Raw genomic sequence first — 9,834 nt, forward strand, 5'->3', positions numbered from 1 at the left:
AAATAGACACTTATATAGTAAACCTAATCAAAATGGTGTAAATCTTATAAGATTTTTGAAAATTGTATTTGGATTTGCAGGAAATGTTGTTTTATTGTTTTTTAAAATTTTAAAATTATGAGGACATCACCTTGTAACATAGTTTTGTTGTTACGACATGCTTATCTATTGATATGAGTACATATCAACCGTTACATACCAAATTTTGAGGTAGCCAACACTTGGTACTCCTACCCATGTGTAGAATACATTAAGTTTTTATATATTTTCTCAAACTCCACTTGATACTGTCAATTCTACATATACCAATGTCCAATGGTTTGAAAGGAAGAAGCTTTCATAGTTTTTGACTTTTGCATAACTTTAGTCAACATGATGTTTTGAAAAAAGAGCAATTCTACCATGAGATAGATGATGAAGCAATTTCAAGACCACATCTTGTGTGAACTTGTTAGAGTTAAAAAGAAAACCGAGTTTTGAACCATCATATCCACAAAATCCATTTGTTTCTATTAAGTAAATCGACAAACATTAATCAAAGACAACAATCACTACTAGCTCTTCCTTTTTTGTTAGATGTTTGAGGTGATATCACTCTAACTTGTTATATATTCATGCTCACTTTTGCTAAAAACATTTAAAAAAAAAATTGAATGGTAGGTAAAACGTGGTAAGAGTTTATTTTGTGTGGTATTTACGTGTTTTAGATTATGGTTCCTCTGATAATGTTTACGTATAATTACCCACAATGAAAGTCTAACATGAGAAAGCTAAAGAAGTCGAAAATTGTATGATTTGTTGTGTAGTTGTCTTGGTCTCTTTCCTTATGTCATATCCAAAGTGTTGTATTCCATTATGGGTCCAATACATAGCACTATGGAAGCTTAAACAAAATCACCATTGAACCATAGACCTCAAGGCAAACTCATGAATTTTTCTCAGTATATTGTGGTTTGTGCTCCCTGATGTTCCATATATTTTGCTTAGCTTAGAAAAATATTATTTGAATTAGTGGTTTGCTTGGTGCAGGGCTCACTCTTTGCCCATTGAATTTGTGCCCTTTAATTTTTTTTTTTTATCACATTTGTGTTGTCTTTGTCTTTGATTCATTGTCTGTATGTAAAAGAGGACATGAGAGGAGTGTTAGCGGGAATAGTTCCACATAGATAAATGCTAAAGAAAATTTATGGTTTATAAGGTTGAACAATTAGTCTCCTAAATGACTAGTCTTTTTGGGATGAAACTTAACTTAATCTAAGGGTTTCCATCCAAAAGTCATAAAGAGGTTACAAAATCCACATAGATCAATGAGTAGAAACATGTTGGGCCACTACAAGAAAAAAAAATTCAGTCAAAGAAGTTAAAAATTTTGTTGGCAGAACATCCTCCAACAGAAATTTCGTTAAGAACTTTTATGGCTTGATTCCACTTGTAGTTGATGAAATTCACTGGAAATGATTTCTGCTAGCATTTGTCAAATTTGCTCAGCTATGGCTCTACCCGTGATCTTTAACTTTTATTGGGAGATTCTTTTGCCCGCGAAATTCAAAATTCGTTGCTAGTAAAAAAATTTAATAAAATTTTAAAGAAATGTATAATTTGAAATTTGCTTGACAAGTAATAACTTATCTTAAAAAAATTTTAAAACTTATTTCCCCTATCTAATTAATGAATTCATTAAAAATAAAAATAATTAAATATAAAAGAAACAATATAACATAAAATATGTATAATAAAATCTCACATTTTTATAGATTATGAAATTTTTTAGAATATAAAAAAATTATGAATTATATAAAAATAATAAAAATTGTACACCATCAACGGGAGGATCTTGGGGTAGTTGGCTCTGAGTCTGCATGTACTGAAAAGAACCATTCAATCTACATCTTACGCTCTTGCTTCTCGACGTAGTGCTCTTGCTCCTTAGCACAACAGTATGACTCCTCAACATGACGTTGTACATTCCTCAGTACATGGCCCACCCAATGAATGAAAAGTGGATTGTGGAGCCCCAAAGCCCTCCGTTGTGAATCTCGAAACTCCACTGGGATCGTACCACTCGGTCTCTTATCAGTGCATCAACTACGGAGCCTTACTCATGCCTCATGGTCACCTCGTCTCTGAGGATGTGGATTGAACCATTTGGATGAAGATATAGATGTATCTATGTACACAAAATATAAATTATTGTGGGCAAAATATAATTTAACATAAAAGAGTGATAATAATTAGTTGATTATTATACTTCGTATCTCTGAGATATGATCGTCCCTCTCAAGAAAGATAAAAAGAAGAAAGAGGAAGAAATGGAAAAAGAAAAATAAGAGGAGAAGAAAAAAAGGAGTAGAATTTGTAGAAAAGATAAATATTTCACTAACTTATTCTGAACCGAGTACAGTGAGCCTCTATTTATAATAGAAGAAACAAGAAGAATCTCATTACAATTAAACTATCATTGTCTCAGTTAAACCCAAAATTTAACACTTAAAATAAATCTTAGTATAATTAAACAACTAAATATAATTAGAAGACAAACATAACTAAAATGGCTATTCCATGAGACCTTCCATGATACTTGTCTTAGACGCCATCATATTAATTCTAGCTCTGTGAGACTTCTTGCTTTGAGAGTCATGTAATACTCTTTCATACTTGTTTTCACAACGCGAATAAAGGGAAAAAAAGGAAAAGAGGGAAAAAGAAAGAAGGAGGAAAAAAAGAGAAAAAGAAAGAAATGGAATAAAGAAAAGGAAAAAATATCCCAACGAATTACCAAATTTCATTGGGAGAAATCTAATTTTCCAATTTTACTGTCCTCCTTTATAACGGAAAAGGAGAAAAAGGAAAAAAAGAGGAAAAAAGAAAAGGAACAAAGGAGAAGAATGAAATAAGGAAAGAAGAAAAAAGTAAAAAGGAGACATGTAGTCTATGGATGCATATGTTTAATTTGACCAAGGAACTCAATCTTGATTTCGAGGTAGTGATACAATTAATATTTGGGTTAAGTTCAAGTTAAATTATCAAAGTGGACTTCTTGCTCAACCCTATTGTGCTTTTTCATAAATTTAAAAATGACTAATTAAACTACTAATTAACCTATTAATGGAATAATCAAGTAATATCTCATTATATAATTAGATACTTAATTATTAATTAATAAATTCAATGTAATAACTAATTATATAATTTAATAATTACTAATTAATTCTGAAAAAATAATTGATTACCTAAATCATCAATTAATTAACCAATTAAAAAATTAATGTGATAACTAATTAATTAGTAATGATGAATTAACTAATCAAATGATTTCTAATTATGTAATTGAATTATTAAATAAATATTTATTTAATTAATAAACCAAATAAATAATTTAATTTAATGTTGGTCTGTTTGAAATAAAATTTATTTTTATTAAATTATTATTTAGTTTTAATTTTTAATTTAATAGTATATGTTTATTTTAGAGTTTAATTTTGGTCAATTTTCTAGTGATCCTATTGATATAAAATCAATTTATGTGTATCTTATTTACTAATTTGCTTTTCTCTCTTTTATTTTTAGTTAACATAAAACAAATTAAACTTTTTTTAAAAATTAATATTATATAAATATAAGTAAATTTATTAAATTCCTAGGGAAAAGCGTTTTTCAATTAGTAGTGCCTTTTCCCTAGCAAATTAATAACTTTCGTGGGAAAAAACATTTCCTACAAGTATGAATCTTTCTAGTGAATTTCTTTTCCAATGAATTTAAAAATTCTCTTGCTGAAATTGAGTTGCGATGACGAATTTAAAATTCGCTGGGATAAGCATTTCTGCACGAATAAAAATTCACTAGTAGAATATTTGCTTGCAGAAATCGATTATCTTGTAGTGTATGATCGTTCATGCATAACGATCAATGCTATAGGTTGATCAATAAAGCATTGTATAAGATTCCGGTTAATCAGTCATGCCTGGATAAGTTGATCGATCATGCTTTAATTTCTACATTCAACAATTTGATCGATTGATCATGCCTAGGTGGGTTAATTGATCGTACTTTATAAACCTGATTATCTGCACACAGTTTGATCAATCATTCCAACTGGTTGATCAATCAATCATCATACAAATGATTGTTGCCACGGTAGGATCGATCATGCCTTAGAAAGGTTGATAGATCTAATTTGCAATGTATAACATTAACTTCAAAGCATAACTAAAAGAAAAATATATTAATTTAACGGTTCCAAAATATTTATATCCATCAATAAAGCATGTTTTTAGAAGACATTTCATGTTCTAACCCTTAAATAAATATTTGTGCTTAATTAAGAGGATTAATCGATTTGCTCTGATACCGTATGAAAAGTTGAACTGAACCACATAATTGTAATGATTAAAAGTAATATTTATATAATTTAGAATAAAAAGTATAAATACTATCATGGAAATTATCTCCTAAACCGAAGGAAAGATAAAATCTTTATCTCCTTAACCTAAAAGAAGATAATCCCTTATCACCCAAGACTGTCTCCGATTGATAAAATGTCCGTCTGATTCTTTTTGATGGGATGATGCTTGAAGAAGAAGAAATTCGCCCGAGTTGAGCTTGATGGAGATCAGATCATCATGATTGCTGAACAATTAGATGAGTGAATGAAGTCTTTTGAGATTTATGATAGCCGCCTTCTTGAATGGGTTTTCTAATCATTCCTTCAAACAACGCATGTGGCACGTCAATACATGATCTGGAACGAGAACAAGGATTCTGTCTTAAATCGTCATCGTGCTCATGGGAGGTTTGACTGAAAGTTAACGAGAATCAACTCGGAAAGTTTAAACATTTCTTCAGGTTGTAATTGGCGTCGAAACCGGGAAGCACGGCGGTGAGTCAGTCCTAAATTAACGTCGAAGCGGCGGTGAAATTAAATGGGTCTGCTGGTCAGCTCCACCATTCAGAGATTAAACAAATCGGTGGAGTTCATTGCCTCTCTAATACTTTAAGGATACAGAAACATCATCCCTACCAGAAGTCAGACTCTGCCGGGCTTCGCTTCTGAATCAGGGAAGATACAAGTTGAAGATGCGGGAAGAAAACTAAATGGGTAGAAAGAGAAAGACACCTTCATGCTAAAGAAACCAGAAGGGAGTGCTTGTGACACCATGAACTGCAGATCAGAGCTGACGAAAATGGTACCTTGCTTTATTTGTCCATTCCACGAAGCTAAAGGATTCTGAGAGGAAGATTTGACTCAAAGTATGCTAAGGGACAAATGTATGCTTGAAGAAGAAGAAATTCACCCGAGTTGAGCTTGATGGCGATCAGATCATCATGATCGCTGAACAATTAGAAGAGTGAATGAAGAATCTTTTGAGATTTATGATAGCCGCCTTCTTGAATGGATTTTCTAATCGTTCCTTCAAACAACGCATGTGGCACGTCAATACATGATCTGGAATGAGAACAAGGATTCTCTGTCTTAAATCGTCATCGTGCTCATGGGAGGTTTGACTCAAAGTTAACGAAAATCAACTCGGGAAAGCTTAAACATTTCTTCAGGTTGTAATTGGCGACGAAACCGGGAAGCACGGCGGTGAGTCAGTCCTAAATTAACGTCAAAGTGGCGGTGAAATTAGATATGTCTGCTGGTCAGCTCCACCATTCAGAGATTAAACAAATCGGTGGAGTTCATTGCTTCTCTAATACTTTAAGGATACAAAAACATATCCCTACCAGAAGTCAGACTCTGCCGGGCTTCGCTTCTGAGTCAGGGAAGATACAGGTAGAAGATGCGGGAAGAAAACTAAATGGGTAGAAAGAGAAAGACACAAAGAAACCAGAAGGGAGTGCTTGTGACACCATGAACTGCAGATGAGAGCTTACGAAAATGGTACCTTGCTTTATTTGTCCATTCCACGAAGGATTCTGAGAGGAAGATGGCTAGGTTAACATTAGAGGTGTTCTAGTGATGCCATACATGGGGACGTATCTTGCATATGAGACTAGCTGGATCCTGTTCAAAACAACAAGTGAGCTCGCAAAGCAAAATCACCTTAAATCCAGGAGAAAAAAGTAGGTCAACTTCTTCCTTATGAGTAAGCTAATCTCACTCAAGAAGATAGAAGTTGAAGAAAAAAAAGAACCTCATCCTACCTCAAGGCTGTGTTTGGAAAAGGGAATTTTACCAAAATACCGATTAAAAATAACTTATTTATAATAATAACGAAGACCACAAAATATTTACAAAACTACCAAACTTTGACCGGTCCACTGTATATGTGGACAGTCAAAGGTGACACGTAAACTTTGACTGCTTACGTGTCGCTTCATCATCGGAGCGATGCTGTAGATGAACACATAGGCTACCACGTCATTGATTTTGACACGTCATCTGCCACGTAATTTACCATATCAATATAAATTACTTTCTTTTTTCCCTGTCATCTCGCCACGTAAGCACCCGCCACGTCAGCCCTCACTTATGTTTTTAATTCTAATGTCTTCCACGATTTTCTCCTCTCCTCTCGTCTCGGCTCCTCTCGTCGCTCCCCTGCCGCTCGCCTCTCCTGCTGCCGCTCGCCTCCCTTGCTACCGCCGCCGCTCGGCCTCGCCCCTGCTGCCGCCGCTCGCCTGCTGCCGCTGCTCTGCCTCGGCCTCGCCCCTGCCGCCGCTCGCCTCTCCTGCTGCCGCCGCTTGCCTCCTGCCGTTGCTCTTCCTCGGCCTCGCCCCTGCCGCCGCTCGGCCTCGCCCTCGACTCCCCCTCTCAACCACTCTCTACGTCTCAGCCTTTTATCTCTCCTCTGTTCATCCTCTCGCCGCCAACTTTCTTCCTCTTTGTTCCCCTCCTCTCGCCGCCAACTTTCTTCCTCTTTGTTCCCCTCCTCTCGCCGCCCATTCCCTCGAAAATTAGGGGGGTGATTTTTTAGGATTTTGTTAATTAAATCGAATTATTGTATTTAATTATAATGTTGATTTGAATTTAGGTGTTTAATTACTGTATTGATTTTTTTGTGATTTACTGTTTAATTTCTGATTTTATGTTAGTGAAAATTTTTCTAAATTAAAATTATTGTAAAATTTTGTAAGATTTTTAAATAAATAATATATTTTTTAATAATTTATTATTTTATAAATAAGGTAATAAAAAGTATACAAATAAAATATATTTTTAAACACTAAAACAACTTTTTTTATATAATTTTTAATTTATAAATATTTTAAATGGATAATATATGGGTAAGACTTAAGAGTAAATTTTTTTATTTATAAATATTTTAAATAGATAATATATGGGTAAGACTTAAAAAAAAAATATTTATAAATATTTTAAATCCATAGTAAATGGGTAAGAGTTAGATTATTTTTATTTATAAATATTTTAAATTTATAAATATTATTATTTTGTAAATAAGGTGATAAAAATATACAAATAAATTATATTTTTAAACTCTAAAATAGTTTTTTTGTATATTTTTTTAAATTTTTAAATATTTTAAATAGATAATATATGGGTAAGACTTAAGAGTAAGATTTTTTAAATTTATAAATATTTTAAATTCATAATAAATGGGTAAGAGTTAGATTTTTTCTATTTATAAATATTTAAAATTTGTAAATATTATTATTTCGTAAATAAGGTGATAAAAATATACAAATAAATTGTATTTTTAAACTCTAAAATAATGTTTTTCTATTTTTTTTAATTTATAAATATTTTAAATCTAATTAATTTACTTATTTTATTTTATTTTTTAAAATATGAAGAAATAAAAAGTGTAACGATAATTTTTTTAATTAATTAATATTTTAATTGTTATTAAATGGTGTTAAATAAGTAAGAGTTAATTTTTTAATTTTTTTAAATAATTTTTTATTTTAGATATAAGGTAATAAAAAGTGTATTTGATTTTTTAATTTTTTTAAAATTTATTCAAAATTTTATCATATAATGATATGGCAGATGACATGTCAAAATTAATGACGTGGCAGCCTATGTGTTCATCTACAGCATCACTCCGATGATGGAGCGACACGTAAGCAGTCAAAGCTTACGTGTCACCTTTGACTGTCCACATATACAGTGGACCAGTCAAAGTTCGGTAGTTTTGTAAATATTTTGTGGTCTTCGTTATTATTATAAATAAGTTATTTTTAATCGGTATTTTGGTAAAATTCCCTTTGGAAAATAGAGAGCGGAGATAAAGAGAAGAAAGAGAAGAGAGAGAAGAGAGAGAGAGAGAATTGTATTATTGTAAATATTAATTTATTAAATTTCAATACGTATAATAAAAGCTAAAAGCAACAACGGTGTCGTGGTGTAGTTGGTTATCACGTCAGTCTAACACACTGAAGGTCTCCGGTTCGAGTCCGGGCGACGCCATTTTTGCCATTTTTATTGTCATATCTGACAAATTCACCAAACATGTTCTTCATTATTTTCAATCCATAAGAATCCACTTAGAATGCTTTTGGAGCACAAGAGAGCAAAAAAATTAAAACACACGAACAGCTTCAACTTCCGGTAGTTAACGATGCCTAATAAACTCAGGAATTCACGACGCTGCATTTTTTCCTGATCTCTCCAGCAGTCCCGGTGAGCAGCTCAATATCACCCATCTTCCTGATTGATTTGGCGAACATGTTGAAGAAATTCTTCTGGTTCGTCAGTTTCCTAGCCAGTTTCGCCGCCCGGTTGTTTTGAAGAAGTGCTGCGTCAGAGTGGAACAGCGCCTTGTTCTTCAACAGATTGACGTAGTAATTACTGTCGAAGGTGTCACCACTGCCCAGATCCATGTCTACAGTGGTTGCAGGGTTGGAGGGGTTGGGGCAGATTTTCCTCAAGGATTTTGCAAAGTTTGAGTCCAATGTGCGATCGACATCGCCTTTTCCAGTGAGGTTGAAGAGCCTCTTCTGGAATGCAGCACAATGTGCTTCTCCAATCGTATGTGCACCTGCCCAGATCAATTCTCAACCAGTTGATTCTCCCATTATACGGTTACAGAAGATTGAATTTGGAACGAAAGAAAAGCAGCGGCTTCACTGACCTGATAAGACTACAAGATCATCAGCATCAAGTCTTTTTGCTCCAAAGAGTTGTCGGAGAGCAGGGAAATCCATGAATGGGGAAGGCAAATTACTCAGTGCCTCGGTGGCGCGAGAGATGACCCCATCTCTTCTCCCTGTCAACACTGCCCACATGGGTTTCTGGAACTGCATCCATGAATCAATCGCAGCATAGTTAAGAGTTACAGTATTTCAAGCCTTCCTCATGAAATGTGTCGCACGTTTGTTGAACTTACTTGGAAGGAGACGGCATCACGGGCGACCAGAGCAACAACATCAGCGCAAGAGACGACGCCGGGGCATTCCTCCTCGACTCTAGCCTTCACCTTGTCAATGACATCGAAACCTTTGAGGGTGAGATTGGGAAGCGCTTCCTTTTCCGGTTTCTCTTTACCATTCGACTCCAGTAAAACAGACGCATCGCAGCCCTGCAGAATATGAATCCAGATTTTAGCTACTACCCAGAACCCAGTATTCATCACAGAAACGAATGATGATCATTTAGGCTCTGAAAAAAAAATGCTTAATTTTATCGACGGATGGGCGTGCTTTCATTACTGTTCTTACCCTGACAAAGCAGTCATGGTAGTGTATCCTGAGGAGGTCCGGAGCCAAGTCATGGTCAGCTGCTACGAGTGTCCAGGTGACGTTCCTCACAATGTCCTCGGCATGAGAGCAGCTCTTCTTGTAGAAATGCATCTTCAAGGCATTCCCTTCACTGTTTCCAATTCCTCCAAACACAACAAGGGAGACCAACAGCAGAAGAAAGCTTCCTCTCAT

At 34.2% G+C, this 9,834-nt stretch overlaps 1 protein-coding gene and 1 non-coding gene across 2 annotated transcripts; one reads left to right on the plus strand and one right to left on the minus strand.

Annotated features, from left to right (window-relative positions):
- The first annotated feature begins 8,297 nt into the window (after nucleotides 1-8,297).
- On the plus strand, nucleotides 8,298-8,371 carry TRNAV-AAC (transfer RNA valine (anticodon AAC)). Its single transcript has one exon. It is a non-coding gene; the product is annotated as a tRNA-Val (tRNA).
- Nucleotides 8,372-8,535: 164 nt separating this feature from the next.
- LOC137958366 (peroxidase 24-like) lies at nucleotides 8,536-9,834 on the minus strand. Its single transcript, XM_068805337.1, has 4 exons — nucleotides 9,622-9,834; nucleotides 9,291-9,482; nucleotides 9,036-9,201; nucleotides 8,536-8,942 (listed from the first exon to the last, which is right to left on the minus strand). Exons 1-4 carry the CDS (start codon nucleotides 9,832-9,834, stop codon nucleotides 8,536-8,538), a joined length of 978 nt encoding a protein of 325 aa, XP_068661438.1.

Source organism: Aristolochia californica, unplaced genomic scaffold, assembly GCF_029961685.1.
Source record: "Aristolochia californica isolate CCGP_79_NKW_82.1479 unplaced genomic scaffold, dmAriCali1.0.hap1 SCAF_3, whole genome shotgun sequence".
NCBI classification, from domain to species: Eukaryota; Viridiplantae; Streptophyta; class Magnoliopsida; order Piperales; family Aristolochiaceae; genus Aristolochia; species Aristolochia californica.

Coding starts and splice junctions, on each gene's coding strand:
- LOC137958366 (XM_068805337.1), bottom strand. CDS start 9,834: ATGAGAGGAAGCTTTCTTCTGCTGTTGGTCTCCCTTGTTGTGTTTGGA. Junction 9,483..9,621: donor ACCATGACTGCTTTGTCAGG/GTAAGAACAGTA, acceptor CATATTCTGCAG/GGCTGCGATGCGTCTGTTTT. Junction 9,202..9,290: donor GTGATGCCGTCTCCTTCCAA/GTAAGTTCAACA, acceptor TCATGGATGCAG/TTCCAGAAACCCATGTGGGC.